The sequence below is a fragment of the Falco cherrug genome, chromosome 1 (genome assembly GCF_023634085.1).
Source record: "Falco cherrug isolate bFalChe1 chromosome 1, bFalChe1.pri, whole genome shotgun sequence".
NCBI classification, from domain to species: Eukaryota; Metazoa; Chordata; class Aves; order Falconiformes; family Falconidae; genus Falco; species Falco cherrug.
In genome coordinates this window covers 96,124,283-96,138,781 of record NC_073697.1, presented here as the reverse complement: position 1 = coordinate 96,138,781, position 14,499 = coordinate 96,124,283, and the positions used below count along the sequence as shown (strand labels likewise).

General features: G+C 48.2%; 3 protein-coding genes across 4 annotated transcripts; 1 reads left to right on the top strand and 2 right to left on the bottom strand.

The window, feature by feature from the left end:
• Positions 1 to 1,001: 1,001 nt before the first annotated feature.
• On the top strand, positions 1,002 to 5,479 carry B3GNT4 (UDP-GlcNAc:betaGal beta-1,3-N-acetylglucosaminyltransferase 4). Its single transcript, XM_005436504.3, has 2 exons — positions 1,002 to 3,847; positions 3,982 to 5,479. Exon 1 carries the CDS (start codon positions 1,172 to 1,174, stop codon positions 2,279 to 2,281), a length of 1,110 nt encoding a protein of 369 aa, XP_005436561.2. The 5' UTR covers positions 1,002 to 1,171; the 3' UTR covers positions 2,282 to 3,847; positions 3,982 to 5,479.
• Positions 5,480 to 5,616: 137 nt separating this feature from the next.
• On the bottom strand, positions 5,617 to 9,962 carry DIABLO (diablo IAP-binding mitochondrial protein). The gene is made up of 6 exons (XM_055699155.1): positions 9,876 to 9,962; positions 8,824 to 8,944; positions 8,348 to 8,479; positions 7,526 to 7,636; positions 7,225 to 7,321; positions 5,617 to 6,267 (listed from the first exon to the last, which is right to left on the bottom strand). The coding sequence occupies exons 1-6, from the start codon at positions 9,920 to 9,922 to the stop codon at positions 6,053 to 6,055; spliced, it is 723 nt and encodes a 240-aa protein (XP_055555130.1). The 5' UTR covers positions 9,923 to 9,962; the 3' UTR covers positions 5,617 to 6,052.
• A 1,116-nt stretch (positions 9,963 to 11,078) lies between these two features.
• LOC129736445 (uncharacterized) lies at positions 11,079 to 14,468 on the bottom strand. 2 transcript variants are annotated; one of them, XM_055715220.1, is made up of 2 exons: positions 13,631 to 14,468; positions 11,079 to 11,476 (listed from the first exon to the last, which is right to left on the bottom strand). In XM_055715220.1, exon 2 carries the CDS (start codon positions 11,409 to 11,411, stop codon positions 11,277 to 11,279), a length of 135 nt encoding a protein of 44 aa, XP_055571195.1. In that variant the 5' UTR covers positions 11,412 to 11,476; positions 13,631 to 14,468; the 3' UTR covers positions 11,079 to 11,276. The 2 variants fall into 2 exon arrangements, with proteins under 2 accessions (XP_055571195.1, XP_055571192.1); XM_055715217.1 differs by lacking the exon at positions 13,631 to 14,468 and adding an exon at positions 12,670 to 13,594.
• Between the last annotated feature and the right edge of the window lie 31 nt (positions 14,469 to 14,499).

The window sequence follows — 14,499 nt, the reverse complement described above, 5'->3', positions numbered from 1 at the left end:
GGATGTGCAATGTGGGGTGAGCAATGTTGCAGTATGTAACGTGGGGTGTGCAGTGTGCAGGGTGGGGTGTGCTGTGTGTACAGTGTGGAGACCGCAGAGTGGGCTGTGCAGTGTTGCAGTGTGCAATGTGAGTTGTGCAGCATGCAAGGTGTGCAGTGTGGAGTGCACAGGATGGGCTGTGCAATGTTTTCGTGTGCAATGTGGGGTGTGCAGTGTTGCAGTGTGCAAGGTGGGGTCTGCAGGGTGGGCTGTGCAATGTTGCAGTGTGCAATGCGGGGTGAGCAATGTTGCAGTGTGCAACATGGGGTGTGTAGGGTGGGCTGTGCAATGTTGCAGCGTGCAACATGGGGTTTGAAGTGTTGCAGCGTGCAATGTGGGGTGAGCAACGTTGCAGTGTGCAACATGGGGCATGCAGGGTGGGCTGTGCAGTGTTGCAGCGTGCAACATGGGGTGTGCAGTGTTGCAGTGTACAATGTGGGGTGTGCAAGGTGGGATCTGCAGGGTGGGCTGTGCAATGTAGTGTGCAGTGTGCAGGGTCGGGTGTGCAGTGTTGCAGTGTGCAAGGAGGGGTGTGCAACGTCAGATGTGCAGTGTGGGGTGAGCAATGTTGCAGCGTGCAACATGGGGTGTGCAGCGTGCAGGGTGGGGTGTGCAAAGTGGGCTGTGCAGGGTGGGCTGTGCAGTGTTGCAGTCCGGGGTGTGCAAGGTGGGGTGCTCCTGTGCGCGGTGCAGGCTTGGCTGTGCAACGTGCAGGGTGCAGTGCCCGGCGGCGCGGGACCCGGTGCGGATGCCCGGTGCCGGTGCGCGATGCGGTGCAGCACGGTGCCGGGGCGCTGTGTGTATGCCCAGTGCCGGTGCCCGGTGCCGGGGCGCGGGGCGAGGCCCCGGCAGGGGCGGGGAGGGGCGGGGCGGGGCGGGGCGGCCCGGGGCGGTGCTTGGCGGCGGCGCGGGGGCGGCAGCGCCTCCCGGTAAGTCCAAGCGGCGGCTGTGCCGGCCGGGGCGGGGGGTGTGCGCCGGTGGCACCGCGGGGCGCAGGGGCGGGGGCTGCGGAGCGGCCGCAGCGCCCGGGGCCGGCGGGGGGAGCCGCGGGCCGGGGCCGGTGGGTGGCGGCGGCGGATGCCGGGGCGGGTCGCGGGGCTGCGGCGGCCACGGTCGGTGTCCCGGTGCCGCCATGTACCGGCGCCTCAGGGGCCTGGCCCTCTGCACCGGCTGGGCCGCGCTGCTGGCCGCGCTGCTCTACATGAAGCAGGAGGCGAAGCCGGCAGCGCCGCGGGGGGCGGCGGGGACCGGGGGCCGAGCCCGGGCGGCGGCGATGGGCAGCGCTGAACCCAGCCGGTGTTCGCCCAACCTGACTCTCGCCAACGCCTCGCTCGCCCTCCCGGAGCTTCACCGGCTCTTCTTAACCTACAAGCACTGCCGGAACTTCTCGGTCCTGCTGAAGCCTTCCCGGTGTAGCCGGGAGATGTTCCTCTTGCTGGCCATCAAGTCATCCCCCATCAACGTGGACCGGCGGGTGGCCATCAGGAACACGTGGGGGAAGGGGGGCTCCGTCGGCGGCAGGAGCGTCAGGCTCCTCTTCCTCCTGGGGCGCTCGGAGGCCAAACCCCAGGTACAGCCCCTCCAGCAGCTGCTGGCTTACGAGAGCCGGGAGTTCGATGACATCTTGCAATGGGATTTTGTGGACAACTTCTTCAACTTGACCCTCAAGGAGCTGCATTTCCTCCGCTGGTTCGTGGAGGATTGCCCGCACGCCCGGTTTGTGCTGAAGGGTGATGACGATGTCTTTGTCAACACTTACAACATTGTTGAATTCCTCCAAGAACTGGATCCCAAACGGGATCTCTTTGTTGGGGATGTGATCCCCAACGCCCGGCCCATCAGGAACACCAAGGTCAAATACTTTATTCCAGAGCCCATGTACAGAGCCCCCTTCTATCCTCTCTACGCGGGTGGAGGGGGCTACGTGATGTCGAGAGAGACGGTGTGCCGCCTCCAGAGCACCGCTGAGGACATGGAGCTCTTCCCGATAGATGATGTCTTTGTGGGAATGTGTCTGGCGAAGATGGCAGTGACCCCAAAGAACCACGCTGGCTTTAAGACTTTTGGGATCCAGAGACCTTTCAATCCTTTCGATCCCTGCTTGTACAAAGAGCTGATGGTTGTGCACAGACTAAACCCAACGGAGATGTGGATCATGTGGACGCTGGTGAAGGATGACAGCATTCGGTGTGCAGTGTCAGTAACGCACAGCTACAGAAGGGGCTGGAAAAGAAGCTACTGATGAGCACGGCGGGATTGTGACTGGTGACAGATACAGGGTACTGAAACTAAAAAATCAGGTTGTGGTAGAAATGTGTCCTCTACTAACAGTACTTGAGCCATAGGGGTTTGTGTTGCAGCAAGTCTTTTTTTCTGTCGGTGAGTTACTGACACAGTTGAATTGCCCTGGGGTGGGGATGGGGCCGGTGGCTTGGTGAGATGTGGTGTGGGGCTGGGCTCGGTTCCTCCCAGCCTGACTGGGGCCAGGGGGAAGTTAGAGCTGCCGCAGGGATGTGAGTGAAGCTCTGTGGGCTCTGCAACACAGGGGCGGCTGAATTCAGCCTCGTGTAGGAAGGCTAATGATGACTTATGAGTGACAGAGCACGAAATTACTGGCAGGGGTGGAGGAAAGCCCAGTGTGTGCTGCTGGGTCCACAGCAGTGCAACTTCGCTGTTCCAGCAATCCCACAGGTCCTACCGGACAGCAGGAGAAAGGGAGTGGAGTGGGGAAGAAAAAGCCTCAAAAATACATTGCCTTAACACAGCACGATGATCCAAGGGTCTGGGCTCTGACTCAAGCCCTTTGGATTTTACAGAAGCTTATTACAGGTTTACTTGCACTGGAAGCTTTTGCACAAATACTTTCTGATTGGGTTTGAGAGGGGCAATATGTCTTGAATAATTACAATGGTGGTTAGAGTGGCTGTAGCTTTTCATGTGGTGTGGGGAGGTGTTTGGGTTGTTGTAATGTTGGATATCAATAAAATACAGTTTTGAAAAGTGTTTTCACAGGAGTATTCTTGGGTCTCCTGAAAGCTAAGAGCACTAAAAGCCAGAGAAGGCCGAGAGCTGGTGCTGGGTGTGTATGTCAAGGAGTCATTGATATTAAAGAGGATAAGGTTATGTGGAAATGGATACTTGCCACTTCCTTTCCTGTGGGCAGCTGCTGTTCTCTGCCCCTGTCCAGGCAAGATGCATTGATACAGAAACAATCTAGGAGTGTCCTGGAGTCGCCCGTTTGAGGAAAGAGATCAAATATGAAACTTCAGATTCAGTGATACTTCTGTGAAGCTTTTCAGCTTCAGGGTGTTTTGCTGCTAGGTCAGGAGCTGCTGTGCTGTGTGTGAGTGGGAAGCAGCCTGGAAATTTTAGAAAAAGGCAGTGGGGTAGAGAGGAAGTCTGTGATTACGGAAGTTGGCACATTTTGTGCTGTGCTGTTGCCATTGCTGTGTGTAGTGCCAGCAGCGCAGCGTTCACTGCCCACCAGCTGTGAGCTGGAGCTTTCAGAGTTGCCTGGGAAATGCTTCCAGGTGGTCCTTGCCTGTACTGCAGGCAGAGAGACTGAGGAGATCCTGAGACCAGAGGTGTGATGAGCTGTCAGGGCAGGCTGGCTGCCTTCCAGTGGGGTGGTGTCAGGCTGCGGGACTCCTGGCGGTACTTGCTGCCTTGGCTTTCTATAACACCCGCTGTAGTGGTAGCTTAGCCCCACGGTGTGACCCAGACTCTTACAGCAGGAGTTACCACTCTCATGCAAGCAGTTTCTGTGCCAGATGTGAGTAGGCGTTTGAAAAAATTGCTCTTGCAAGAGGTAAGCCTGTGTGTGTGTGTCCATCCTCAGTGCAGTCTTGTACAAGCTGCTGCCGTGTCTTCTCACTGCAGCCCTAACAAGGATTAATTAGGTGTACTAGCTGTACCTGAGAAATTATCTACATGTCGTTTCAGATGTGCTGGCTTTGTAAACAAGGCCGAGTATCAGCAGCAAAACCTAGCTCCTGGGCACCACTGCTTGTTCCAGAGAAGAGGCTGGACAGAGCGTGTACTGCGGTACCCTGTGAACTGCTGTGGCAGCATTTTTCTGATCCACTAGATGATTCCAAATGCCAACTCAGTAACATAATGTAGAGTGTGATGTCATGTCTGTTGTGGGCTTAGGTGTATGGGCTAACCCCCAACAGGCAACTCTCACTTCCCAGTAAAGGTGTGGGACTCTTTTTCCATCCCATTATAGAGGTGATATGGAGCTCCTCACGCTCCTCACTCCCATTTTGACTGAACTTACTAGCTGGCCCGTCACAGCTGAAGGTTCGATGTGTGTGGGTACAGCCTGTGTCTTGGGAAGTAAGAGCAGTGAAACAAGCGGGGCAACAAGGTGGCTGGGAGCAGGTTCTGACAGGGAGAACGCGTTGCTTTGCAGGCTCCTGTAGCAGTGCTTGTCTGCCTTAAGCTGTATCTCTGCCATGCAAGCATCTGAAGAGAGTTATTGTGGCATCCTGCAAGGAACACAACCTGTACGTGCATTTGGGTCAGTGGCTTGGCAGACTTTCTTGAAACTGCAGCACGTAGCAAATTAGAGCAGTTGTGGTTAGAGGTTGACCTGAAGTTGCATTTGGCTTGTGAAGGCGTGGCTGTGCCACTGCTGTAAATAATCCTCTCATAGTGGCTTTTTTTCCTAATGCTCCAGCCCAAAGCTGTGTTTGGGACCTCCTGCATACTGGCACAGCAGGCACTGGCATCTTCCTGTGAGCTGTGCCTTCCACCTCAGATACAGCAGCACCCAGTGAGGAGCAGGAGCAAGAAATGGTGGTTTACTAATTCCTTTTCTACTTAATCTATAAGTGTACAGTGCTGTGCAGCTCAGATTTGCATTTGTTCAATAGACAGGAAGGCTTATGCTACAGCTGAAAAAATTCTTAGTCCAGCACAGCTCAATTTAGTAACAGCAACCTCGACACACGTGTAGTGCATCACATGCTCATTTGTTGTGAAAAATGTATGATTAATGCGTGTTTTCTTACAAAACCTGACGAATGGGGATTATCTGACTCAAACCAGCAGTGATAAAGTTCTAGTGGATACTATTCTACAAAGGATTCTACAAAGACTGCTCTAGAAAGCAACCTCAGCTTAAGTTTATATTGTCTATACAGCTAATACTACAAATTTCACATTAAGCTTGCAAAAAGAGACTTGAAATTATTTTCCTGAAGCTCATGTTGAACAGCATTCAAATATGTAACGCTTGCTTTTGCTCACTGCTTTATAAAGAAGTACACAGCAGTTGCCACAACGACTTTGTTTATAACCACAGTATCTTGAAAATCAAATCTCCCTTTGCTTCCTGGGGAAAGCACATGCATATTTAGTGGTGACTTTTGGGTGAAAGAGGTGGCTGTACTGAACTGCAGAACTCCACTAAGAACCTGGGTCACTCCACAGAAAGTTCTTAGCTTTACAGCTGAGATCTTCTCTTGATTGCAAATTTGATGCAGCTGTCACTCAGCTCCGTTACAAACTTCTAAGTTCAAACAGAAAACAGCGCTTAATGTCTTACCCAAATGAGCATAACTTGCAACGAGATGCTTTTGCACAATTTAATGAAGGTATCTCCTAACAGACGTCATTTACTTCACAGCTTTAAAAATAATTACTTTTAAATATTTCTTCGGCTGATACCTAGTTAGCCTCTCAGAGAGCGCTCACAAACTATCAAACAATCCGTAGGACCCTCCCAGCAGAGAGACGATGAAGAACAAGCTATCCTTGATAGCAATTTTCACATTTGCATAGTTGAACATTTCAGTAATTGAATCCATAAGTATTACAAACAAGTTACAAACAAGATAAAGGCCTTTCAGATACTTGGAATTGATTTGTAAAGCAATCCTGTTGGGGGGGGGGGGGAATGGAATCATAGGCTTATTTCAGCAGTTTCCCACTATCCCACACTTAAAAGTTTGGGACCTTCAGTTTGTGATTGACTGTCACATATTCTATCGTGACTCTTAAGTTCCTTTCAGTCCTCCCGAAGATAAGGGTCCTCACCTGCCTCTGTACTTCCTAAAATACCCTGTGGCAATGAAGATTCCTCTCCTTGAGCTTTTATGAGCTCTTCTGTTTGAGCTTCAGCTAATTTGGTCTCTGCTTTCTGGGAGAGCTGTCGCACTTCTTGCACCTGCGATTTCACTAGCTGAATGTGGCTGCGGGCTGTCACGGAGGCTTGGTCTGCACCTGAAATGTAATAATTTAAATACAGTGGGTTAGAGGAGCACTCAGCAAACTTTCAATTAAGGAAGCAACTGTCTATTAATTATCACCTGCTTTGCTAAGTATTTTGATGGCTCTTGGATGGTATTAATGCTAAATGCATTTACAGTTCATTTCCCTTAAACATTATGCCTACTTGGACATTTTTTTGCCACCTTGAATTCTTCCCACCCAACTGGGTTACAGCCAGCGTCTGACCAGGGCAATCAGCTTGTGCCAGTGGGTTTGAGAACTAAGCCTAGCCATCGTGTGCCAGAAACTTTTAGTCCTTGGCCTGTCTTGACACATACCAGCCACAGGAATAGCTGTGCCACTGCTGAACTGTGAACGCTTTCTCCTCTCATGCTCCTCCTGATTCTGTGTCTTTTTCAGGCACTTAGAGAGTGTCCCTGTGTACTCTCATTGCTTTCCTCCCCTTCTCCCCTCCAATAACTTTACTGAAGTCAGCTGCCATAACTCAGAGTTACCAAGTCTCTGCACTTTCTGTGAAAGTGTGTATACTGTGAGAAAAGACCAAAATTAGTATCTTTCCTGCATGAAAGTGAAAATAGTCTCACTCTTTTAATAAAAGTGAATCCAACTAGAAAGACCTGCTAGACCCCCTAGATAGCCTTATTTCTGTGGCTCCTAGAACTGGGTTTGAATGTTGCATTTAAAAAGGACTAAACGCTTCCCTCAAACCTGTTTTGGTTGGTCTTGATCTAAACTGCATGTGAAGTTTCCAGGCCTAGTTCTCGGAATGCTTCTACTGGACCTGTAGCCAGTAAAAGAATGCAAGTTCTCAGCTTCTCTAAAACCCAGGCACTAGTTGTAAGTTGGTACACGAATATATATTCTGTCTCTCTCTACTTCATTCTCATTCAACAAATACTGCCTAAATTCTAGGGGAAAGAAATTCTTGGTATTTCTGCTTGTGCTTACCTGATTGATATGCAGCTTCTGCTGCCATTTCTGAAAGACGTAACGCTGTCATCCAGCTGGATTCCAGCCTTAGGTATTCCTGCTGTTTTGTCGTCATCTAGGAGTCAAAGTTATTACTTAACTAGATGTAACAGTATCTGAATGCTTTTCCAAACAGTGCCTTTGTGAAAAGGTGAGCAAGTGAGGTGAGAACTTTCTGAGCAGAGTTTTAAGAGACAGATTGCTGTCTGAATTGTAATTTAAAAAATTGTTTGTAAAAAAAAATTTGTAAAAAAAAAATAATATCATCTTGATTGCTTACATCAACTCTGGCTCCTATTACCACCTGCCAGACTGCATCCACCTCGTCTGAATTCATTTTCCCAAGAAGATTTGCATATTGCTTGTAGAGAGACACCAGTGTATAAACTGCCTGCAAAGGAATCATTTCACACAGTTACATGACAATCTGTGTATCTCTGATGTTGTCTCAGTGTTAATTAGCAAAATTGCTGAATGGTTCCAAAGATGCTTTGTTCTCCAGTTCACTGCAATTTTGGAGGCACTGACAGTGTTTGCTGCCTGCCCACAGCAGTGCTGTGGACAGCATCTCTTTATATACTTGCCATACTAATAAGGAAGTAAACTGGAATGCAAATACTTTACTCAAATTGGCACTTATTTATAAAATTACAGCAATATCTTCTTGATTCAGACTTAAATATGGCTCACTGAATTCTTCTGATGAAACTCAAATTCATGGCCTTAGAAATGGGCACAGAAGGTAAATAAAATACCGAAGAATACAGGTGGTGTATCCTACTTAGTATGCAGGTATCCAGTAACGGTTACAAGTTTCTTTAGCCCCAATTCTGAGACATGGGTCGTTTCAGCTTAAGTTCAAGCTCAAAGCAACAGCCTAACACTGCTAAAAATAACTTCTGTGTTTGGTACAGTAGAACAGTGAGCCCTATCCCACTGTTTCCTAGGGAACTGACATCTCCAACCCCCCACACCTCTTTTATTAAAATTCATAAAAAACTGAAGTCCATTTTAAGTATGGTTTAACAGGTGTAGTTAGTGCCAGATAATTTAGTATTGCCAGTACTGACTTGCTAGCAAAGTGCGTAATCTCTCAGTTTACCTTTGTATACTCTGTCAATGCTTCAATCAATGCATACGTTGTTTGAGAGAGGAGTGTAGAAGTACTGTCTGTTACCAAGGAAACTGCTCTTTTAATCAAGGCATCATTACTGAGAGAAACTGAGTTCTGTTTCTGAAAGACAAGACATTTGCATGAGCTTTTCACTGACTTTCATATGAGTGTTATTAGTAACAAATAACTAAGAGCACCAGGGTTAGCTACAAGGTTGGACAGTCTAATTCTCCCTGCTATTTTGCCAGTGTAAAACAAGGCAGCTGTTTTTTGCAAGGTGTTATTAAAGGTAGACATTGTCTTTCTCATTTCTTTTCCTTAACAACTTTAACAACAGACTTAAACACCTGGGATCGCCAGGAAGGAATGCAGTTCTGAGGGCGAGTACCCGTTTGTAAAATGCTAAGCAGGTGGTTTTGAATATTAAACTGTTTGCTACATGTCTCTCACTTCGGATATATTACCTCCACGACTGGGACTGCACACAACGCCACTCCCAGCCCCATGCCTGCCATTTGGTGCCATCGTCCATTCATGCCTGAGAGGCAGCGCCTAGGAATCCTGGCCAGAACAGGGAAGCTTTGTCTGGAAATGCAAGAAGCAAAGTTAAGTGCAAGAAATAACCAGTGTATGGTAGGAAATGGGTATGAAAGAGGAAAAGAACACCTAGAAGCTGCTCTAGGTGACCTCATCTCTACCAGGCTTCTGTAATAAAGATGTGTAATAGTGAATTAGTAAGTTTAAACTTATTATTATATATAAGCTTATTAAACATTAAGTTTGTTTAAAATTCTATTACTTAAGTGCAAGAGAAGAAAACAAACATAGCGGGTTATTAATCCTTTGAGAGCGGAAATGTATCTGGTACTATCATACTGTTAATATTTAATGATAATGAAAAACAAATTAAAAAGCATGCTTAAAAGTGCTGTGTGGTACATGCAGGTGAGCAGCAGGACCAGTAATAACCTGCTGTGACCCAGCGACACTTAGGGCCTCCTGCAGCCAGTTTTATTTACATGCAAAGTTGTGTAAGTGCCCATGGGCCCAGGGCCTGTCACTGAAACACTCGAGCAGAAGAACAGCAGCACCCAGTCATGAGAACTTTTGTCTTGTACAGCAATTTTCTGAAAATAACGAGTCACTTTTCCTTCTTCTGTACTTTGAAACTACTGAGCACCAGTGGCAAGCGCTGTATGTGTATCACAACTCCTACTGCTCGTGCTATCCCACCGTGGCATCTGGAGGCGGAGGAGGTACGTTACGGCCATTTCGGTGGCACAGGCTGCCGCTCCAGCCGTGGCTGGCTCGATTACAGCGGACAGAAGGCACGGGCACGGAGCCGCAAAGGCCCTCAGCGGCCCGGAGCCGAGGCGGGGGCCTGACTACAGCCCTGTCGGCCGCGCCCGGCCCGCACCAGCCCGGTAACGGCCACCCGGGTGTTTGCCTGAACGCCTGCACCGCCCCCGCTCCGCCGCGCCCTCGGGCCCTGGAGCGGCGGGGGCCACCGCGGTACCTGAGGAAGGAACAGCAGCTCCGGAGCCACCGGCTGCCCGCCGCCATCTTGGGACAGGGCGGTGCGCCGGAAGTGACGTCAGCGCGCCGGGGACAGCGGGAGTTCGGAGCGGGCGGGGCTGATTTCCCGGCGCGGCGCATGCGCAGGGGGGTGGGCACGTGCGGCGGGGCGCGCGGGCGGCCGTTGGCCGAGGACGGGAGGGGCGCTGTGAGGGCGGCGGCAGCCTGAGGTGGCGGGCGGGTGGTGGCGGCTCCTCCGCCCTGGGGTCGGCTGCTCCGCCGCCCCGGTGGCTGCAGGTGTCGGCGGTGCCTGGGGACACGCCTTGATGGGTCTTGGAGGCGGGAGTGGTGTTGGGAGCTCTCAGCTCGGGCCGTGCTTGGCCCGCTCCTCAGTGTGCCCTGCTGGGAGGCACCCGGCAGGCCAGCCCGGCTCAGCAGAGCGTGGCCCTCAGCTCTGTCTCAGGGCATCAGCCGGGCAGTGGGCTGAGGGTGTGCTGACATGCCTCCCACAGGTCCTGTGCCCCACCCCGGTTTAATTCTTTGTTTTTCAAGAGGATATGATGCTGCTCTGGGTTTGGCTAGTCCCACACTAGTGATAATCCCCAGCTTCTCCAGCAAAGGTTTCCTGTATAGTTTCACATGAAAGGCCCTCGTTAATTAAGTCTTTTTATCTATAGCAGAAATTCCTGTCTGTTCTCTGTGAGAATCAGTTTACTCAGCGCTGTTTACTTTTACTGAGGCAGTGCTGTATCACAGGCACATATTTTGGCTAACTCCGTGTTTTGAACATTTGTTGAAAAGTGTTGCACACTTGAGAGTGCCAGGTAATAGCCCTGTAGGTAATGTGGTGTTGGTGTTCCCTCATAAAACTGTAGGAAAAGGGAAACGTGCTGGTTTGAAATGTCTCTTTTCAGGACTTCTGAAAAAATGACAAGTAATTTCTGTATCTCTGCCTTCACACCTTTAATAAGGCAGAGCTGAACAAGGCAGGACTTGTTTATTTGAGATGTTGGTCATGTTTGAATTGTGTTGCATCCTTCCGCTGTGCTCGGCAGACTGCCATGCTCTCAAAGTGGGGTGTGGGGTGAGAATCTCAGGAGAAAACTGCTGAGAGGGTTTTAAATATTTCTGGGAACAGGGGCAAGTGTCTAGGAGACACAAAGAATCTGCAAGAGGCAGAAAGACTAGTAAAGTGCATGTATGCAGGTGTGCAGATTTTTTTTTTTTTAAATCTTTATTCGTACATAAGAAAATAAGATTGTGATTAGACAGTAACGAAACAAAACGCTTGCAGAGTTGGCGCAGGAGGAAGGGACCGCCATTCTGTGTGCCCAGCAGACGCGCAGGACGAGCTGCATGGTGGAGCCAGTTGCCTGTGGCAGCAGCGGCAGAAGGGGAGCTCTCATTTAAGCACCAAGAAGTACGTGGTCCAGCCGGCGAGCAGCAGCGCCCCGACCAGCACGGTGTAACTGAACAGCACGAAGGCCAGCAGCTCCTTCAGCACCTTGAGAAAGTGGACGGCGAAGGAGTCCGGCATGGTTCTCCCCGGCGCTGCAGCAGGTAGGGTCTCTGGGGCTGGCTGCTGCCCTGCTACTCCCCGCTCTGTAAGCAAAGGGACAGGATAAGTCTTTCCGAGCAAGGAAACTGCAGAGCCGACAGGGTGGCCCTGCTGTGGGGAGAAATGGCTGTGTTCAGGAAGGTTAATGGCCACCTGTCCTTCTAAGAAGGTTGTTAGCATCACTTTGGACTTGTATGTGCTTGCTCAGAGTCCTGTCCGGGGTTGCTGAGCTGCACAGTGTTGGAAAGGAGTCCAGCAGCTGATCAAAGTCTCCAAATTAGGACTGGTAACTAAGCAAATTAAAATACAGACACACAGGCAGTGGACATGGCTGTGTCAGTACAGGCCAGAAGCCCTTACAGAGCCCAGCTGGCTCCTGGTATCTTTCCCCCTGTGTCAGTGTTTGTGCATCCAGGAAGCTTCACGTTCAGAGCAGTCGCTGATGGTGCATTACCAACACTGTGTTCTGATCAAAGTGGTCAATTTCTCCAAGGAAGCCACCATTAATATTTAATGATATAATTGCATCTAATGGAGATACTGGCACAAACAGAGCCATTTGTTTAAGAATGACGAAAAGTGGAGCTTAAATACAAGTTTGCACAGGCAAATATTTATATCTCACATTAAAAATAACCTTTAAATGGGAGACACGGTATAAGATGCTTTAGAATTCATCTTCTAGCTGTATTTTAAAGTTATACTTGCACATCGTGTTAGAAGCGATTGCTCATTTGTTAGTTTAATATAAAATCTGAACTATTTCACAGAAGTTGTTGGTTCCTTAGAGTTAAAGCTGTGAAGACCTGTCTAAACATTCTATTACCTTTCCAATTTACATGTTTTTTTGATTTTGATCATAACTGTGCCTGATCAAAAATAGCTACACTCTTGGTCAAGCACATAAAAGGAATTTTAAACCAGACTTATGATAAAGCTAACTTAGAAGGATTATTTATTTTCTAAACAGTCTAAAGCCAGCTAAAGTAAACTGAATTCCCATCTTGCTACTTAGAATATAAAGAGCTCTTGTGATAAAGAGTTCACTTTTTGGTCTTATTAAAGAGTTCAGTCATTTAATTCTGAGCTTAGGCACATGTATACGTTACAGAAACTATTGCATTTTAAAACGAGCCATGGTTTCCCAGTTGTTCAAAGCATTGAAGTTTTCTATTTATAGGCTTTACATGATTTCTTGTTATCTAAAAAGATGTTAATAAAGAAATAAACTGCTTACCTAGGTAGATGATGGGCTCTACTTTGTAAAGTTCCTATTTCTCTCTAGTTTTGTTCTGCAGCTGTCCCTTGAATTTCTGGCTCCTAAATGGTTTGTGCTGTAGTTTGATCCCCTTCTGATCTGCTCGTCTGAGAGCCAGGAGTAATGAGGTTGTGTTTGCAGCCCACATGAGGACTAATGCACTAGGTGTGGTCAGGACCAGTTATTGTATGACATAGCGCCTTTGCGCTCTGTGCTGCACGGCAGTACAGAGCATGCCAAATAGCTCCCCTTTCCCAGAGCGCTTTTGTCAACAGTATTTCATGAGTTTAAGCACCGTGGCTTAACGTTACCAGGTCAAAACCTGCATTTGTTTAAATGTGGGGGGGGTTCCTCTAACAAAGAGTTGTGCCATCTTACACTTCTTATTCTGCAGTTATCTGGAAGGCTTTTGTGCCTCTTGCTCATTCTCTGAGAACCCTGTGCTTCTGTGGGCCACTTGGGGAGGAGGGTGCTCACATACAGCTGGGCATCGTCCCAGATCGGTGGCACATTACAGGATGGAACTGTGCGGGCTCTTTTTTATCAGAAGAGAGTGAGCACTGAAGATAGTCTAGTTGGTGCACTGTCACTAGTTCACTGCTCTAGCTACACCCTTGCACATCCAAGAAGTCATCCATACCTTTTAGTGAGTGAGCACTGTAACTCCTTCTGCAGCAAGGGGGTGGGGTGGAGAGAGGTAAGCTATATGTTTATTTTTAGCAAAACTGCTTTCTGATAATGCTATATGAAAAGTGAAAGTCCTTTGGGGTGGAGGTTAGGCAATGTTTTCTTTTTTTGCTTGTAAATCAGACAAATGCAGACAGCAGAGAGGAGGAATAGTATGTACTGCAAATCAAATCTCTTACCTACAAAGATATTATGATGTAGAAAATGGCCCCTTAATTTAATTAGGCTCTCTTGTTATCAAATTATTACCCACATGGTCAGCAAGGCCTTAGACAGAAGCAGAACATAATCAAGCTGCTCAGGAAGCCCGTTAAGTAGTAATTGCTCCTCCAGAGAATCGATCAACGTCAAGATGGCTTTTATTTTTTGTTGTTGGTGTTGGATAGTTCCAGGAAGAGACTTTGCTGAGGGTCCACATGGCTTTAGCTTGCTGCTGGTGCAGGCTGCGGTCTGCCAAAAAATACACTGCATTGTTATCAATCAGAGTTTGCCTAAGTATACAGCAAAAAGTATTTTCAAAATAAGTTTTGCCTCTAGTGTAACTAAAACCCACAGAAATTTGCTGGTCCAAGTGAAAGAGTAAGCAAGCTGTTGAACTGATTCTTTGCATAGTTTCCTTTATTCATTTGTGGTGTAGTTTTTACAGGCCATAACCTGAGTTCACAAACTAGCCTGATCAGTGCTATTAACTTCCTTGTGATTAGTTCAAATTTTAAGATTAAAAAAAATGTATCTGGAAATTGCAATAATACAAAGACCCTCAAGGCCAAGCCAAGGGCACTCCCTAAGGATTGTGCTGAATCACATTATTTCTTATTTTTCTCTGCACAGTAACATCTAATTTTTGATCCAGTGCTACTTCCATTTTCTTTTTAAATTCTGTGAAATTGCCTACTTCACAGTGGAACTGTGGAAATAATGCAGAGCAAGGCAATCCACGTTTGCTCCTTGCATCACTGTCAAAGCTGCAGCATGTTTTGTTTTTGTAAGACAAATAGACAAGTTGCCCACCCACCTGGTCTCCAATCATTAAAAATGTACTTTTCTTTAGAAGTCAGGAAATCCTGTAAGTATTTCTGATGTAGTATGTTAAGTGGCAGAACAGAATGCAATTAGTGCATA

Excerpts from the sequence above, each read along its gene's own strand:
- B3GNT4 (XM_005436504.3), top strand. The coding sequence starts at position 1,172 with ATGTACCGGCGCCTCAGGGGCCTGGCCCTCTGCACCGGCTGGGCCGCG.
- DIABLO (XM_055699155.1), bottom strand. The coding sequence starts at position 9,922 with ATGGCGGCGGGCAGCCGGTGGCTCCGGAGCTGCTGTTCCTTCCTCAG. Across the intron at positions 8,945-9,875 it reads AGCTGCTGTTCCTTCCTCAG|ACAAAGCTTCCCTGTTCTGG; the intron begins GTACCGCGGTGG and ends TTGCATTTCCAG. Across the intron at positions 8,480-8,823 it reads GTGCAGTCCCAGTCGTGGAG|AAACAGAACTCAGTTTCTCT; the intron begins GTAATATATCCG and ends CTTGTCTTTCAG.
- LOC129736445 (XM_055715220.1), bottom strand. The coding sequence starts at position 11,411 with ATGCCGGACTCCTTCGCCGTCCACTTTCTCAAGGTGCTGAAGGAGCTG.